Source organism: Sceloporus undulatus, chromosome 4, assembly GCF_019175285.1.
Source record: "Sceloporus undulatus isolate JIND9_A2432 ecotype Alabama chromosome 4, SceUnd_v1.1, whole genome shotgun sequence".
In the NCBI taxonomy this organism is placed as follows: domain Eukaryota; kingdom Metazoa; phylum Chordata; class Lepidosauria; order Squamata; family Phrynosomatidae; genus Sceloporus; species Sceloporus undulatus.
Window position 1 is genome coordinate 240,334,616 of NC_056525.1, and position 18,720 is coordinate 240,353,335.

General features: G+C 40.2%; 1 protein-coding gene across 1 annotated transcript in view; it reads right to left on the bottom strand.

Annotated features, from left to right (window-relative positions):
* ZFAT (zinc finger and AT-hook domain containing) overlaps positions 1-18,720 on the bottom strand; it is a 187,054-nt gene that overhangs the window by 26,676 nt on the left and 141,658 nt on the right. The window contains 6 exon segments of the mRNA XM_042461673.1: positions 1,945-2,075; positions 6,514-6,637; positions 8,303-8,421; positions 17,206-17,246; positions 17,248-17,287; positions 17,290-17,338. Of these exon segments, the coding sequence (XP_042317607.1) occupies positions 1,945-2,075; positions 6,514-6,637; positions 8,303-8,421; positions 17,206-17,246; positions 17,248-17,287; positions 17,290-17,338 (504 nt within the window).

The window sequence follows — 18,720 nt, forward strand, 5'->3', positions numbered from 1 at the left end:
GGCAATTAACTTCAGAATCTTTTTTAGTATGCTCAAATGGATGAAAGTCTAAAATTTATAGTAAAGACTTGTGAAATATATCATACATCTGTCTAAAAACATACAGGTTACTGAAATGTATTTTTATGTGCAAATAAAACTCTTAAATAATGAAGTCAGCAAAAACAAACATATATCCATACCATTTCCCTATTATCTGAAACCCCTTTTTTCACAGTCCAGTGAAATCCAATAAATCAAAGTATGTCCTTAGCAGCATCTCTGCAACTTCACAGCCTCATTGAGTTACCAGATGTCTACCGTATATACTCGACTATAAGTCAACCTCATATACAAGTCGAGGGCAAGTTTTGGGGCCAAAATTCTAGATTTTGATATGACCCGTGGATAAGTCGAGGGTAAGACTTAGGCACATAAAATAAAGGATGAAGTAACAGAAAACAATTCCAGAGAACTTACAAAATTCCAGCAGGCATAACTATTAGTGCATATACTAAGGGTTGGATGGATGAAAGAGTAGGAGGGGGTAAGTGCTTCTAGGGCAGATTAAATTCTTGCCTTTCACCATATATAAGTGTGTGTGTTCAAATGCAGTACTTACATTGACCCATGGATAAGTCAACTCAGGTTATTTGGGTCAATTTTTAAACCTAAATTTCCAGACTTATACATTATATACAGTACTTCATTAGAGGGATGCTCAGAAATGCAGAGGAAAGTGCTGGTTGATTTTCTCAGAAATATTACCTCAAGGACAATTTAAACAGTCATTTTTACTGGAACATGACAACCTAACCTTGGAATAAGCATAGTACCTTCAAATAAAGTGCCTGTTTGAGTGAGCCAGGAGGCATATGGCACTGCACAGGCAGGCAACTGTGCCAGGGACCAATTTTTACCCCATGTTACCTTGATAGGTTGCATGACAGGTTTGTGCTGCTCCACAAATTGATGAGCTATCACTTCCAATTTTAGTTGAAAATGAGCAGTGTTGGAGGGCTTTGGAACTGATGGAGAACAAGCCTACACAAACTGTTGCCTTTTCTCGGTGATTTGGGCATTTTCTGTGTGAAATTTCACACATTTTTAAAATTTGGAGGGCCCCATAGCTTTAGAGGGGTTGCAAATGTGGGGTTAATGGGTACATGCAAATTGCTACCTGCACTTTCTACACCTCTGTGGTACACTAAATATGTAAATAAAGTCTGAAAAAAATCTCAGTTCTCACATATGGGAAACTGCTAATGTGTGAGTGCACCTGTCTCAAAGTGCCCTGCATGGAAGTATCCACACATGAGGACATCTCTCCCATGTTGAAATTTGAGCATTTTTCACCCTTCTAGAATAGCCAGAATAGCTAAACTAAGAAAAGTTCTCCTCCTTCCCCTCTGGTTTGGAAATGGGGAGGGGAGCGGTCTAATTTAGTTAAAGCCTCAAATCTTTCTGATTACCTTCTGGCAAATAACTGTTTAAAGTGGAAGTAATGTGACATGAAGACATTTTAAAAACAAGCAACACCTCCATCTGTAAACACCACTCTGAATTGCTGTATTTTCGCATGTTGTTTGTTTGAATAAATTCCCAGTCACCACTATGAAAGCATAAGGGGCTTGTGAGAAATATTTCAACATAATATGTAGAAAACAGCCCACCACTCCAAATCTTGATATGCACAAATCACCAACTCAATTATGCTCAACTTTGGGCTCATCGTTTATGCATATTCCTGGATCCAGAAGCAAACACAGCTCAAGGTGGTGCTTCAAGACCATTCTACTAATGAGCTGCCTAGTTGAAGGGAGACCATCTCAGCTTATTATTCCAAAGTTCTGAAAATATTAATATTTAGTCACAGAGCTCAACTAAAATTGGTTCAAACAGGTCACGGACATAGACATAAACATGCACCATGCCACATGAAATTAAAAGGGTTCTCTTTTTTACCTGCTTCACAACAGTAACAGTTCCTGGGGTCATGGCAACCACGGAGGCAACAGAAGCTGCATCATGGGGTTCTGAACCCAATTCTATGATTTGCTGGAGGATGTTGACAGCTGTGGGATCAAGTCGGCCACCTTATAAGAAAGGATAACAATATCAAGATCAGCATTAAGACACTAACACTCAAAATTTCATTCTGTTCCTGTTTAGCTCCTTTGCTAACCAAATCCATTGCAAAATCAACTCACCTTTCTCTTCATTCAAATCTGTTGTAAAAACTTTCTCCCTTCTTCCCCCTCCCCCATTTTCTCCTTGCTTAGTTTTGTCTCCTTCTTGCATTATTGTCTGTCTCTTCTTGTGCTTCAGTGAGGTAGTCAGAACTAAATTCTACTGGATCACCAAGACTAAAATGCTTTTAGAAATCAGTGTGCAAAAGTAACAGCCAGTCACTCTTGTGAGACTTTAAGGAAGAAAACATGTCTTACAGCATACAATTTTGAGAGTCATATGCCTGATGCTTGGTGTCATCTGGATAGTAAGCTCTAAGCAAAGGCCAGTTTATTTAACACTGGCCTGTTACAGACTGCCAAAATAAAGCTGTTTCAGGTCTCTTTGGAGGTATGCTGTTTAAATGATGCATGGGTCCTAAGAGTCCGGAGGTCGCGCCAAAGCCACACTCCATTCCTAAGCACTGGAGTGCAGCTTTGGTGCAGCTTCCGGATTCTTAGGATGCATGCATCATTTAAACTGTAACAGGCTACAGTGCCTAGTAGATGGGTGAAAAATCATTTTTTTAAAAAAACTAACAGTAAATTTGCAAGAATCAAGTTATGCGTCTGTTCTGTGAACCCTTGCTTAGAACGGCCACTGCTTGTATTTCTTCTTGAACACTGGATGGAATGGGCAAATCCTTTTGAGAAAAAGTCCACTTCATCTTCAAAAAGTTGCATTTTAAGAATAGCTGTTATCTGGAAGGCAGCAGTGTCCATACTTTCAGCACCTTCACATTATTAGAAACTTAATTAGAATACATAAGTAGCTTCTCTTTCAATGTCTTGGGGGAACTGTTCAGAAGGAGTTGAGAAACTGTTCAATAGTTACAGTGACTCATGACTAGACAGAATTACCTATGTGATTAACATGGAGATAATATGCTTTAATAATGCTTTATTGTGACCCTTGGTGTACCCGCTGCCCCGCTTATCTTTACGAACACAACAGCATAGCTAAATCTTATTTGTTACAATGCACTGCTACATCCATCCTAGTAGATGATCGCTAACTGGCAGGGATCACTCAACAAGAAAGCAAAACAGGAAAAAATAGTCACTGAAGAGGCAGCAAATGGAGAAAACAGTAAATAACCCCAAGCAAGCAAGGAAACAAACAAATAAACCGATATTAAAGACTCTCCCCCACCTCATAGTGGAATGGGAGAACTTCTTCATGTCATCACTACTTTTGAAAACAAAACAAAACTTATTGACTATTAGGCCTAGCAATAAGATGTAGTAAATTTTACAGTCTTTTCATCATGGTGCAATCAATGACTATGGGATCCAATAAGCCCACATGTGTGCGTGGACCACGTAAACACTGATTTATGACAGTGTAAAGAAGAAGCAAGAAAATTCAAATGATTTGTACCTCTTGATAGTATGCTAAAACTAATCTAGTGTAAAAAAAATAATCTGCACAAGAGGGATGCAAAAGCTGTTTCTACAGTGGCAGACCAGAGAAGCAAAACAAGGACAGCACTCATTTTCTGACTCCACCCCCATGAAGCAAACCTTGTACTTATTTACAGCCAGTAATCCAATTTCTTGCTGAAGAGACCACACATGCCTCCCACCTTTGTCAAGTTCCTTTTTGTCAAAACATCAGAAGCAAACTTCTAGTGTACTCTGTAGTAGCTTCTTTAAAATGCCTGAAGCCATTCAAGGTTTCAGGAAAAGCTGTGTTGCTGAAACCAGGAATGCTTTTCAAAAGTGCTGCCAACTTGGCAAGTGTAATGAGGAATGAGCTTCTTCAATTCTATTGCAGCCATTTTTGTTATCATGACATAAAGCAAGTGTAGCACTGAAACAAGTAATGCCATAATCACAAAAAGTCAACATGGGATTCAGAGAAAGAAATCATGCCAGACAAATCTTATCTCATTCTTTGATAAAATTACCACCTTGTTAGATGAAGGGAATGCTGTGGATATAATATATCTTGATTTCAGTAAGGCCTTTGACAAAGTTCCCCATGACATTCTTGCAAACAAGCTTGTAAAATGTGGGCTAGACAAGGCAACTGTTACGTGGATTTGTAATTGGTTGACCGGACAAACCCAAAGAGTGCTCAACAATGGCTCCTTTTCATTCTGGAGAGAAGTGACCAATGGGGTCCCACAGGGCTCTGTCCTGGGCCCAGTGCTATTTAACATCTTTATCAATGACTTGGAGGAAAAAAATGGGTGAATACTTATCAAATTTGCAGATGGCACCAAATTAGGAGGAACAGCTAATACTTCAGAGGACAGGATCAAAATTCAAAATGACCTGAATAGACTAGAAAGCTGGGCCACAGCTAACAAAATGAACTTCAACAGGGAGAAATGTAAGGTACTGCACTTAGGGCGAAAAAATGAAATGCACAGATATAGGATGGTGGACACCTGGCTTAAGGAGACAACATGTGAAAGGGATCTAGGAGTCCAAGTAGACCACAAGTTGAACATGAGTCAACAGTGCGATGTGGCAGCTAACAAGGCCAATGCGATTTTAGGCTGCATCAATAGAAGTATAGTGTCTAGGCCAAGGGAAGTAATAGTGCCACTATATTCTTCTCTGGTCAGGCCCCACCTGGAATATTGTGTCCAGTTCTGGGCGCCACAATTCAGAAAGGACATTGAGAAAATGGAGCGTGTCCAAAGGAGGGCAACTAAAATGGTGAAGGGTCTGGAAACCATGCCCTATGAGGAACGCCTTATTGAGCTGGGTATGTTTATCCTGGAGAAAAGAAGGTTAAGCGGTGATATGATAGCCCTGTTTAATTATTTGAAGGGATGTCATATTGAGGAGGGAGCAAGCTTGTTTTCTGCTGCTCCAGAGACTAGGACCTGGAGCAATGGATGTAAGCTGCAGGAAAAGAGATTCCACCTAACATTAGGAGGAAATTTCTGACGGTAAGGGCTGTTCGACAGTGGAACACACTCCCTCAGAGTGTAGTGGGGTCTCCTTCCTTGGAGGTCTTCAAGCAGAGGCTGGATGTCCATCTGTCGGGATGCTTTGATCTGGATTTCCTGCATGGCAGGGGGTTGGACTGGATGCCCCTTGCGGTCTCTTCCAGCTCTATGATTCTAAGTAACAGCTCAAATACTATTTCAGCCATGATTCTCACTGGTGGCCACAGAATAGCATCTCCATCCTTCCCCCCTCTCTCTTTCCCTTTCGATCTCAGATGCCTACCTGTCATGCCATAACTGTATTGTGAAGATTGCTACAATACTATACAGCTATTGTATTGTACTGGAAGGATATAAACAAATAAAATTTCCTTTCTTCTAATACTTAGAAGGTTTACTCCTATTCAGTGCAGACTACAACTCCAGATATTTCTGAGAATAGCCACTAAAGAAGGCCAGTTGGTGCTATGGCCAAAATACATTGGGCCTTTCAAGAAATAAAGGTTTTTGACCATTGCACAGCATATGGAACTTTATCTCGTTACATTTATTTATTTATTGTTGTTTTTTCTTGTTGTGTACTTTCAAGTCATTTCTGACACACGGTGACCCTATCATAGGGTTTTCTTGGCAAGATTTGTTCAGAAGAGGTTTTTCCATTGCCTTCCCCTGAAGCTAAGAGTATGTGACTTGCCCATGGTCACCCTGTGGATTTCATGGCTGAACGGTGAATCAAACCCTGGTCTCCAGAGTCCTAGTCCAGCACCCAAACCACTATGCCACACTGGATAGCTTTACTTTTTCCCAGTGTGAGATGCCAAGCAGTTTATAATAGCTGAAAGAATTAATAGCTAATAATATTACATCATACAAAAGTAAAAAATATAATCTAACTATCAATAACTAAGATCAGTTAAAAGCAAACCATTACAAAGAACAAGTACAAAAAGTGTAGCACAGGAAAGGCTCCCCCCCAAGCACTCAGCCCTAAAAGGCCTTCTGAAACAAAAAGGTCTTTATCAGCCTATGAAAGAATGTGAGGGGGAGTCTAATCTCTTTAGGAATGGAGTCTCAGTCTAACCTCTCTAGGAAGGGAGAGTCTGGGAGCAGCCACCAAGAAGGCCCTCTCCTGTGTTACCACCAGATGGTCCTGTGAAAGAATAGGGTCATTCAAATAACGTGTACTCGAACCATTTACGTGTTTTTAGGTCATAACCAGCAATTTCAGTTATGCTCAGAAACAGACTGGCAGCCAATGCAGCTGTTGCAACAAGGGGGCTGTGTGCTCCTTGTAAGTGTTGTAAGGATCATGTATAGTTAATAAATGAGGCTCACTTTGAGCACTTAATATTTCTAATTATATTGCAATATCCTTTTTCTCTATACAGATAACATTTTACCATTTTCTGAGGTATATCCTAGGTCTTGTAGAGCAGCAACAGCTGTCTGAGCTCCTTGTATATCTTCAGCTTCCGTAATATGGAGATACGACGAGGTTTCTTCATCAGAAATCTCTGTTGTTTGCTGCAAAATAGGCCAGTGACCAGTGAACAAAGGGAATTGGCAGATAGATAACAAGGATGCCAAAATTTTGATTGATGGGATGGATCAATTTTAAAGCATATATAAGGTTCCTTATAGGGCACAGTTTCCACAAAGCTGTGTATAACTACTGAATAGTGCACATTTTTGAAAGATGAAACCAAAAGAATACAATATTGCAAAATGGAACAGATTTAAAACTTAGCATTATAAAATGTTGTATGCCTTCAAGTCATTTCCAGCTGAAGGTGACCATAAGGTGAACATATCTGAGTGTTTACTTGGAAAGATTTATTCAAAGGGGATTTGCCATTGCCCTCTTCTGAGGAGTAGAGAATATAACTTGCTTTAGCTCACACAGTCTGCTTCTAAGGCTGATTGGGAATCCAAATTCTTCTCTCTTAGAGTTCTTGTTCAACACTTAAACCAATACACTGTGTTGGCCTGTGATGTAGTGGTTTATATATCTATAAAAAGAAATACAAGGATGTGGTGGCTTAATGGTTAAGATGCCAATTCAGTCGATTGGAAGATTGGCAGTTCGAGGCCTGAGTGCTGCATGATGGGGTGAGCTCCTGTCACTAGTCACATCTTCTGCCAATCTAGCAGGTCAAAAGCATGCAAATGCAAGTAGATAAATAGGTACCACTTCGGTGGGAAGGTAACCACGTACTCGGACAAGGCTGGCTCTTTTGCTTAGTAACAGAGATGAACACTGCCCCCTACAGTCAGTTACGACTATACATTCATGACAAAGGACTACCTTTACCTTTACAAGGAAATAAACCAAAAAGGACCATGTAGAATTCCCAAAAATTCTACCATAATGGGGTCACTACTAAAGAAGACCTGTATTTTTTACTCACCAACTTATTTGATCTTACATGAGAATATGAAGAGGGTGAAGGCAGTCTGTTAGGTTAACTTTAGATGACAACAAAACTAGAAACCAAGCACTACATTACACTCAATTCATGTTTAATTTTTGAACACGTCAAGAGTTGTAATTCAAATTTCCAAGTTAGCATTAATCGCTTGCGACTCTTAATTGATTTACCTTTTAGTATTCTAATATCCTTTCATATTTTATGTCATTTATTTTCACAGAAGTTCAGACATTATAATTTCTCAAACTGAGTGTCCAATCCTTTTCATGTTTTCCTAAGGCTGTTTGATGATAGCTGGGCTTTCTACACAATTGCCAAGCCCAGGAGCATGCCCCGACTATGTATTTGGCTCTCTATGTAGAATGCAATCTTATCTAGGATTAGGTGTCAACCATCACCAATAACGCCAGATTTTCTGATCCACAGCACATCTGTCTTGCCGGGATTACTTTTCCATATATTCAACTTGGGTGGACAGAAAGAGAGAGGGACAGACCATATACATGGGCTTGTAGGATAATATTCCAAACTACTTTTTTGATTGTTCAGTAAATGAAAATGAATATCAAAAATAGATAATTATAATGAAATGCTTAGAGGTTGTGACATTTTCACTGGACACTTTACTTTCACATATGTAAGAAGAAACAGACAACAATTTTCACTACCTAGGGTAAGTTATATTCTATTTTTCTCAATGTATCACACCACTTTCAAAAGGCACAAGATTTTAGGGACAGCTGTCATAACTTGAATTTACCTCCCATTTCATTTCCCCATCACGTTCCACTAATCTGAGTCCATGTTTATTTTTTAGGTGTCTGTTGCATTCCCATTTTGTTCCATACACAAAGTTGCACACTGGGCACTTGATACCACCTGCAGAAAAAAGAAGAAGGAAAAAATAACATAGATTTTGCATTGGTAGAGTGTCAGAATCCTCTCACTGATATAAATAAAAATATAAGCTTGCCTCATCACACACACCTTGTTTTTTTTAATCAAGTTTAATAACTCTGTCCTCTGTGTTTAAGAAGTGTTGAAGACCTTACACCTACCACAACTTTCAAACACTTTCTGTCCATACCTCCTCTCCTATCCAATTTGACTGGTCATAGTGGATGAAATTCTATTTTTATCCTGACTAGAGTAAATACATTACATCTATTAGATTTATCTATGTCTTGGCTCATCACTCAACAATTGATTGAATGAGTTTAGTCTTGTTTGTTGTTGTTAATTGCCTTTAGGTGGACCCTGATTCATGGAGACCCCATGGAGGAGACCTCTCCAAGACCCCATATCCTCCACTGCTCTGCTTAGGTCCTGCAGATACGTGCAAAATTCAAACACGATGAAACATTTGGTTTTTTTAAAATATAAAATTATATTTTGGGACAGAAATCATGTTTCCTGTGCATAAAAGCCATACTGCTTGTTTTCAGAGAGTAAGTCTCAAACTCTGAATAGTTCTCCAAAATGGCACGGCTTTCAAGGACTCTCTTCCAGGAGGAAGAAAATTGATTAAATAGTTCATACTGAGCTGTGGAAAAAAAGTTAACTTACACCCTTGCTCCACATTTTCAGTGACTCTAAGCAAAATCTGGGAAAGCCTTCATGCACTGATGTCTATTCTGATGGCAATCCATTCTAAAAAGTTACAACCATGTGCTGAAGAATTTGCCACTAGTTCATCGATTTCTACAGCATCATAGCAGCAAGTACAATATGCTCCCTTTATAATTGGCTTAATCAACAAGGTGAATTTAATCAACAAAGATTTAATTTACTACCAAGATCGTAAAATGGCATGGAATTATTTTCTCTATTTTGTTTGGTAACTCTGAATTAGGCCATTTCACTCATTTATGAATCGTCAAGGATTTTCCAAGATCCACCTATTATTACCTTTATTGACTCTATTATCTTTATTGAGTCTAACATACAGGTTGTCTAATGCTGAACTGAAACTGCTTTCCCATTAAATATCTTAATATGCAGCACTGCATGACACTCAAAAGTACCTTTGGCATAGAATGGGACAAAAATATCATCAGTTACAAAATCTGAAATGAAATATTCATTCCATATCACCCTGTTAATAAAAACTCAATTAGAAGAAAGACCTCCCTATATTTCTTTTAAAATTAAAATTACTCTAACTATAACCCCGTTAATTAAAATGGACACCTTTGTCATTCTGACTTTAATTAACGAACAACAAATGGAAGCATGCAATTGAGTTGGTAGCATAAAACTGTGTAGCAGTTAACTGACATCATAGCTAAAGAAAATTAATTTATCTCCAATTCATTAAATACTCTGGCAGTATGGAGAGAAAAAGGTCACTGAATGACATACTTTATCTGCTTTTGACACCAGTGTACATATGCAAGTTGTATTTGAATATTTCATACTTCTGAAATGTCAGCTGGGAAACTATACTGTTGTCATCTACACACAAAAATTAATTGACTGAATTGTCCCTTGGAAATCACATTTAATTTTAATATTGCTTTGGTGACAAGGGGTCATAAATGGAATAGAATTCCTGATCCCTATCTCTGGGAGAAACCAAAGATACCATGAGAATCTGTATAGGAGTGATGGTAGGAACATGCACTTATTTTGTAAGGCTTCCTTCCTACTACCAGCACTTCAAGGTGAACCTCCACACTGGTGATTAAGGGCCTCTCAAGTTTAAATTATAATCAGAAGATGGAAGAAGAAAAGCTGCCCAGATCAAAATTTACTGAATAGATTGTGAGTTCCTGCATGGCAAGGGGTTGGACTGGATGGCCCTTGTGGTCTCTTCCAACTCTATGATTCTAAGTTATTTTCAACAGTTAATGCACCAAAGCCATAGTCTACTCTTTAAACTAAGGAAAGTTTATGCAACACTGTTATAGGTACACTACCTAAAGGATTTTGGACTTTTTAATAACTTTCACTTTACTGTGTAAAGGTGCCACTACAGTACAACCTCTATTTTGGTCATAACAAAAGCAGACAACAACAACAACAACAACAACAACAACAATTAAAGCTCCTCCTTTTCACATGGAATCAATGGGTTACAACATCTAAAAAACATATAGTACAATAAAATAAAATATCAGCTACCATTAAAACAAGTCCCCCTACCCTACCCCTACAATGGGCCTGAATCAGTCCCAACCCAATTATAAAACAAAAAAAAGTAAAACTATCAAATTACTACAATAAATAAAATCAAATAAACTGAGGAACAAAGCGAGTCAGGGGAGTCTATATTTGCAGGGCAGGCGTCTTGGTCGGGGAGGGGTGACTAATTAGGAAAAGTCTGCCGGATAAGATCCGTCTTTACGGCCTTCTTAATAATAATAATAATAATAATAATAATAATATACCGCTTTTTCGCAGATGATCAAAGCGGGTGTACAAGTAAAATGAGTAAAACAGAACATAAAATTAAAACCATATTACATTAATTACAAGATACAATTAAAATCCAATTCATAGTGTATGTAAGTGAGAAGGGAGAAAAGGGGAGCGAAACATAACTTCAGTGTACATGAAGAAATGCTTGGGTAAAGAGAAAGGTTTAAGTCTCTTTTTAAACAGTTTCACAGGGAGGTAATGAGACGGAGCTCCTTGGGAAGACTATTCCAATGCGTTGGGGGCCGTTACTGAAAAGGCCCTCTGAGAAGTAGTAACATATCTCGAAGTAGGGACTTCGAGCAAGTTCTTCCTGGGTGTTCTGAGAGTGTGGGGCGGATTTATATGGGAGATGCGGTCCTTCAAGTAACTCGGGACCAAGCAGGTTAAAGGTGGTCAGGTGGTAATATGGCAGATCTCTTCAGCAAGGTTTGTTCCATAGTCCCTGGGAGGGCGTGAAAAGGCCCTCTGGGTAACAGCAGATAGTCTGATTTTTTTTAGGCTGCAATAAATTCTTCCCAGAGGACCGAAAGTGTGGGTGGACTGTATGGAAGAAGTTCTCCCGCAAGTAGGTCTGGGCCCAAGCCATGTAGGGCTTTTAAAGGTAATAAACCAATACCTTTTACAGTGGTACCCTCGGGATACGAAAACCCAGGTTACGAATATTTCGGGATACGAAAAAAAATCCCATAGGGAATTATTGTTTTCGGGTTACGAATTTTTTTGCGGGTTACGAAAAAACTTTTGGTGCTTTTTCGCACGGAATCGCGGCTTTTCCTTCTCCCCATTAGCGCCTATGGCAATTCGCGTACGAAGCTTTTCAGGTTAAGAAGTCGGCCGCGAAACGAATTAATTTCGTAACCGAGGCACCACTGTATGGTGCTGGAAACATGATTGGCAGCCAGTGAAGAGATTTTCAATACAGGTGTTATGTGGTCAACTCTTGGTGTTCCCGCATACCAATCGGGCTGCCATATTGTGTACCAAGTGAAGTTTTCCAACTGGTATAAGGGTAGCTCCATGTAGGAAGCGCGCTAACAGAAAGTCAAACTAACAAGTTAACAACTCATGGTACTACTGTTTCTTTCTAGTCCGTCCTGGCTCCAGGGAGGGGGTGCAGCAGGCATATCAGTTAAAGCTGATAACAGGTGCTCCTGACTGTTGCAATCCACCTGAGATGTCAGGTGAAGCGACGATCAAGGACACCCCCAACAGAGTCCTTCAGGGGAAGTGTGACCCCATCCAGAACAGGCTGGCATATCTCCATTCCCAGATTAGGGGTCGCTAGAATAGTAAGGTACCATCTGCTTACCCCGGGTTCAATTTTAGTCTGTTTTCCCTCATCCAGTCCATTACCAGCCGCCTCTAGACAGAGACAGGCATTCGGAGAAGAGATGCCACCCTTGAGTCACTGACAACGAGAAATAATTGGGTGTCATCAGTATACTGATAAGACCCCACCAATTCTCTGGATATCTCGCCCAGCAGCCATGTAATAATAAATAATAATAATAATAATAATATAATAATAAATAATAATAATAATATGTTTTATTTAAAACCACATTCCAAATAGATCATAGCGGTGTACAAGAAAATGTATATAACAGTATAAGAAAAATCTACATTAAGATACACTGTATCGTCAGGCCAGCCCCTGAGGACGCTGGGCCGCCTCCTCCCCTCAACGGCCGAAAGATGACAGTTATGGAGGGAGGGCACTCTGTCTTCAGGCCAGCCCCTGATGACTGTGGCCGCCTGCTCTCTCTCTCCCTCAACGGCCGAAAGATGACAGTTATGGAGGGAGGGCACTCTGTCTTCAGCCAGCCCCTGATGACCTGGGCCGGCCTCAAATGTAAATAGCAATGTGAGACAGGATGGCGCCCTGGGGACACCAGATTTTAGCTCTCTCTTAGAGAGCAACGTGTCTCCAGCATTGCTATCTGGAACCTCCTGCGAGATAGGAATGGAACCACTGTAGGACAGTGCCACTGATTACCAGCTCTCCCAGGCGTTCCAGAAGGATACTATGGTCAATTGTATTGAAAGCCACTGAGAGGTCCAAGAGCACAACAGCTCACACTTCCTCTGTCAATGACCAGACGGAGATCATCAACTAAAGAGACCATGGCTGTCCTCAACTCGTAATCCATCCTAAATCCGGTTTTGAAATCGATCTAGAAAATCAGTTCCTCCAGAGACTGCCTGCAATTGAATGGCGACCATAAAATGTCTACAGATGACTTGTATAATTTTGAAATGGGTAAAACTAGACAATGAAAGGTAAAAAACAACAACAAACAAACAAACAAAAAAACCCCTTAAGACTCAAAAGGTAGACATATAAAGATATTTAATTAAATACCAAAGTTAGAATAATTCAGTCCATAATCCTTCTTAAATTTCTATATATGGGTGGGCCAGTTGGATACTGAAGAAAGCAGACAGGAAGAATATCAACTCATCTGAAATGTGGTATTGATCAAGAGGTCTATGGATACCTATGGCTAAAGACAAATAAAAGGGTTGCCAAGCCTGGACTTTTATTAGAAAGAAAATGGCTAACCTAAGGCTGGTCATATTTTAGACATATCATGAGAAGACATGAGCCACCAGAAAAGACAATTGATTGGTAAGGTAGACAGCAGCAGTAAGATAAACTGCAGGGTATTGATTCAAACATGGTAGCCACACCTTAAGTTTGCAAGAGTTGAGCAGGGCTTTGATAACAGGTGGATCTAGAGCTTTTTATATAAAGTTGTCAAGTCCTACCTGATAGAAAATAACAACAGCAACAAATTCTGGTCACATATCTCCTTTTTGTGGTAAAGAGAACAAGAGGTTGGATTCTTTGGAGGCAACTTTTGGAGATGTCTGGGATGCGAAGCCTCAAGTTATTTGTCAGCTTTATTCTTTTAAAGATTCTGTTGTGGCTAGGTTGTCGTTAATAGCTAAAAGGTTGAATGCGTAATGCACACGTGCCTAGAATCTCCCTCTATGATGAAAGGATTGCTAAGCTAAAGAACAGAGGATTCCGCCTAAGCCACCAATTTATACATGTGGTGGCTTTTATGTTTTTTCTGCTTCCAATTTTGGTTGCTACTAAGCAAATCTGACTGCCCACACATGCAATAAAACTGGTTCTTGCTGATTCATTCTGTTGGACTGTGTTGTTCTATCTGGTTTGGTGCAGTCTGTACTCCACTGGGCAGGAGTGGCTGTCCAGATTTCAGACCTAAGTAAGAATCAAACAGATCTATTTCATTTAGTAAAGGTTATGTTGTCATAGTAGCCAAGATGACCTTGGAATCCACAGGTTGGGACACGAAACCAACACAGCCTCCCTCCCTTGTTTGTTGTTCACCAGCAACTGGTATCCAACATATTATTAACCTTATTTATAAAGCGCGTGTAAATTTACACAGCGTTGTACATACATCTGTTAGTTAGACGGTTCTAACTGGATTTTGATCTTGGTAGTATTTCGTCAACAGAAGTGACTAAAAGCAATGGATTTCTCTTAACTCTACCTGAATGTCAGAGGCTGAATAGGGAACAAAACATGTGCCTGTCACTGAGACCTTTAAAAATCACATTGCATAAATACATCCTCTTTTTTTCTCACTCAGGACTCAAGACGAACAAATGCCTGGATATGTCGTGTATTACTTTTACCTCTCATTCCCTATCTTGTGTGACAAATGAAGGAAAGACTCAGGTGTAAATTTTGAATACTTTGGTGGCTTGTGTCACCAGTTGAACATGGGTTAGTACTTCTGATAGACATGAATTCTTTGCCAAAAAATAAAAAATAAAGATGACAATAATTTGGAAGTGCTTTAGAATGTTATGGTTGGGAGAATTATGTTTTATTCATTATCTTGAGGCGTGGAGTGTTATTTTGGTACCCATTCTAGTGGAACAAAAAGGGGGAATTTAAAATCCACAAAAGATGTTCGTTTTAAAGGAGGAGGAAAAAGTTCTACTTTTTTGTCATTCACAAAGGGATAAAAAAGTTGGCACATAAAAATAAGAAAGCAGCTCCCCAACAGCTCCAGCATTTTCAAATATAATGGAAGCTAATTTGGTATCCTTTATTTTCTCCATGTGCAGGACTTGATGTACTTTGTTATGTCCTGAATTTTTAAATCCATTTCATACTTTACAAGCCAGCAGGCTTGTCTGTCAGACTGCCAACTGCAACAACAGAAAATACCCTTTGGGAGATGAAAAGAAGCAACCACATAGATACTGTGGTTGCATCTGGGTATTATACTATTCTGCCAAATCCACTCCTGAGGGCCAAAAGATAAATATTCCACCTATATAACCCCTCCTCCCCATCTTTGGTGACTGCAGGGTTTAAGGACTGTTACAACATAGGATAATATAGTAGCTAGAAATAGGAGCATGAGGTGTTGGTTTTTTTTTAAAACAAAATTAAACAAAAAAAAAACCATCCCAACCCAAACTTCACACTCTCATGCACACTCATTATTTGCAAGTATGCCAAGCTGATCTCAGTGGAAGTCATAGCTGTGAAAATTGGTCCAGAATGAAGGAACGGGTATAATAAATAAAGACGTCATTCATTAATTCATTCATTCAAAATGAGCACCTCTCAGTGAAGCAGCTTGAAAGGCATGCTCAGAGTTTAAACTGTGCCAGGAGTTCACTCCTACAATCGGAATGAAAAGTGACACAGAAAAAAATCTGGTCAGCTTCTCCAAGTTAGGTAGTGAATGCCCAAACTTGCAGAAAGCATTGCATGCATTTTAATCCAGCTAAAGGCTAATGTAGTGAATGCCTCATTACAGCAAAGCATGATTCTATCCTGCCTAAAACAGGCTGTAGAGAGGTCATTATGGAAAAACACTCCCAGTGTTTAATGTACTCTATATAACTTTAAGTTAATGTTAGATTTAAGGGGACTGTTTTGAAATGCTTTAAATTTTTGTATCAGATGTTTTTAGCGGTGTGTTTTTACTATATGGTGTGGAGGCTGCTTTGGATCTCACGGTGAGAGAAAAGCAAGATCTTCCATAATATAAATAAGGGAACAAAAAAACCTGGCTTCACAGAATCAACCAAAGGTCTTCCGAGTGAAGTCTTATTGTGGTATTTTATATATTGCACCATTCCCAACCCTGAGAGTCAAGCTATAAAAATTGAACAGACAGAGGTAATATGTGACAGCATTAAATTTATACAAAATTTAAAATATAATTAAACTATCAATAGCTTTAAGGCAATATACAGTGGAGCCCTGTATTCGTGACTGGCCATCTGTGGATTTCAGCATTCACAGATAGCAAGCCCCATTGTCCAGAATAGCAGCACTGCCACAGCTGTGCTAGCGGGTACGCGGGCACGTGCAATTGGGAAAAAGGGGACTTGAAGCCCGCAGTTTTTGGTATCCATTGGTGTGGGGAGAAGGGGTCTGCAATGGATCCAACATAGAACCAAGGTCCAACTGTAAAAAGCGACCAATAAAAACCAACCAAATGGACCCTACAGCACATTATTAAAAGCCCTTTCCCTAAGAGGGAGGGAAACAGTCAGTTCCTGAAGGTACTATCAGGCACAATGGAGGAGGCCAGCTTTAGGTCTAAGGAGGCAATTTCAGAGTCTGGAGACCCCACCAAGAAAGCCCCCTTAATGTGCCCACTAAAGTACCTGTGAGGATAGGGAAGGGAAAGAATCGCCTCCTTGGCATTATCAAAACCCAGGCAGGCTCATAGAGAGTACAGTTCTTCAGATATCTTAGAGGCTGAGCCATAAAAGTTGTTGAGGATTGCAGATTGTCAGACGAAACAAAACTCATAGACAGAGTTTTAAACATAAAAATTTAGAAAGGCAAAAAAACAACTAACAAAAAATATACCCCGCTCCTCTCAAACATGCACATAACTATCTTCTCTCAACAGTGCTTTTGGCATTGTTCCATGAAGAAACAAACATATTGTGTAGCAATTTAAACCTACATGATTTTTCCAAACCAATCCACAAGAGGATAATGGACTACCTTCAACTTTCACATTCTGGTGGATTTTAATTTTCGACACAACATCTGTCTCAAGTTTTTCTCTCTCTTGAAAATAATGCTGAAGTTCTTCCCATAGAGGAAACAGGAAATCCCATCATGATTTACCACTGAAAATGCCATCATCTTTTCTCCAAGATAAATTTAATTGTCCCTCACTCAAAGAATGTGCCAGTGTAATGCTTCTGAAACAGACAGGTTACCTGTGGTGAGAAGGGCGTCAGCAGAGTCTCCAGAGCCTGCATAACATATCCTCATAGGGATGTTGCCTATTTTAATGTCTTTCAGAGAACCGGATATATTGCAGGAGTAATGGCAGTGTGCACACCGGAAAGGCTAGAGAAGGGAAAGGAAATCCATTAACCATAGCGTTTTTTGTTTTAGAACTCACCTGTGTACAATGGGCCGAGAAAATTTACTTTTAGAGCTAGAGATATACATTTCAGGAATTAAAACCCTCCCTTTTTTGAAAACCCAGATTTTTTAAAGGAGAAAAATGGTTTGTAATACACTTTCAGATCGAATTATATAAATGCATCATGTCTAACTGGCATAAAATTACCATGTTTGGAACGTACAGGTTGCTCACCTGTAACTGTGTTTCTTCGAGTTGTCATCTGCAAATTCACTCAAATGGGTTTATTCTGCGCCGCGCAGCAATCTCCGGAACTCTAGAATATCTAGGCAGAAAGTAATGTATCTTTCTGCAACTTTTTGGCGGTAGCTCCGCCCACCCATATATAAGGCCCCTGGTGGCCCCTCCTCTCAGTTCCGAATGAGCCGCTAATCAGCACGGCAACACGTGTCAAATGAGCAGACACTGAGGGGATGGATGGGGCGGTTTGTGTGAATTCGCGCAATGACCACGTCGAAGAAACACAGTTACAGGTGAGCAACCTGTACTTCTTCTTCGTGTATCTCTGCGAATCAACAAATGGGATTTAGACTAGCGAGCTATAGTCCAGAGAGGGGAGGTGTCAAAACCAATAATGACATAACAATAAAGTATGTAAACCAAACAACTGTGTTATTTATAACAATGTAACAGGTCTATTAAATGGCAGAAAGTAACACTGCCCTCCCAAAGGCTGCATCGTGCCTGGCCCTAGCATCAGCCTGTAATGTTAATGAGGTCAAGGCTGGGACCAGACAGCTGCCTTGCACACATCCTCAAGGGGTAATCCCCTCAAGAAGGCTGAGGATTGCAGCAACCGCCCTAGTTGCATGGGCTGTAATCCGCCTGGTAGAGGCTTTTCCAGCCAGTTCGTAGCAGAGGTGGATGGTACTGGCACCCCCACTTGGAGAACTTCTGCGGTGACACCGGCCAGCCCTTTCTTGGCTTCGGAGTAGCACACACAAGTCTCTTCCGAACGTCTGAAGCAGATTTCTGTCCAGATAGAACACCACGCCCCTGCCGGACATCCAGGGCATGGAGCTGACGCTCAGAGTCTGTGTTCGGATAGGAGCCAGAGTCGGCAAAACAATGTCCTGGTTGATGTAAAAGGCAGACACCACCTGTCGCAAGAAAGTGATGTCTGTATGGAGCACCACCTTGTCTGTGGAAACGGAGCAAGGGTTGGTCCATCCTCAGGGCACACAAGTCACCAGCTCGGCGGGCTGACGTTATAGCTACAGAGGAGGCCGTCTTCCAAGTCAGGAGTCTCCAGGTTCGTGGTAGCTAACAGGCTCAAAGGCTTAGATACCAAATGTGCCAAGAC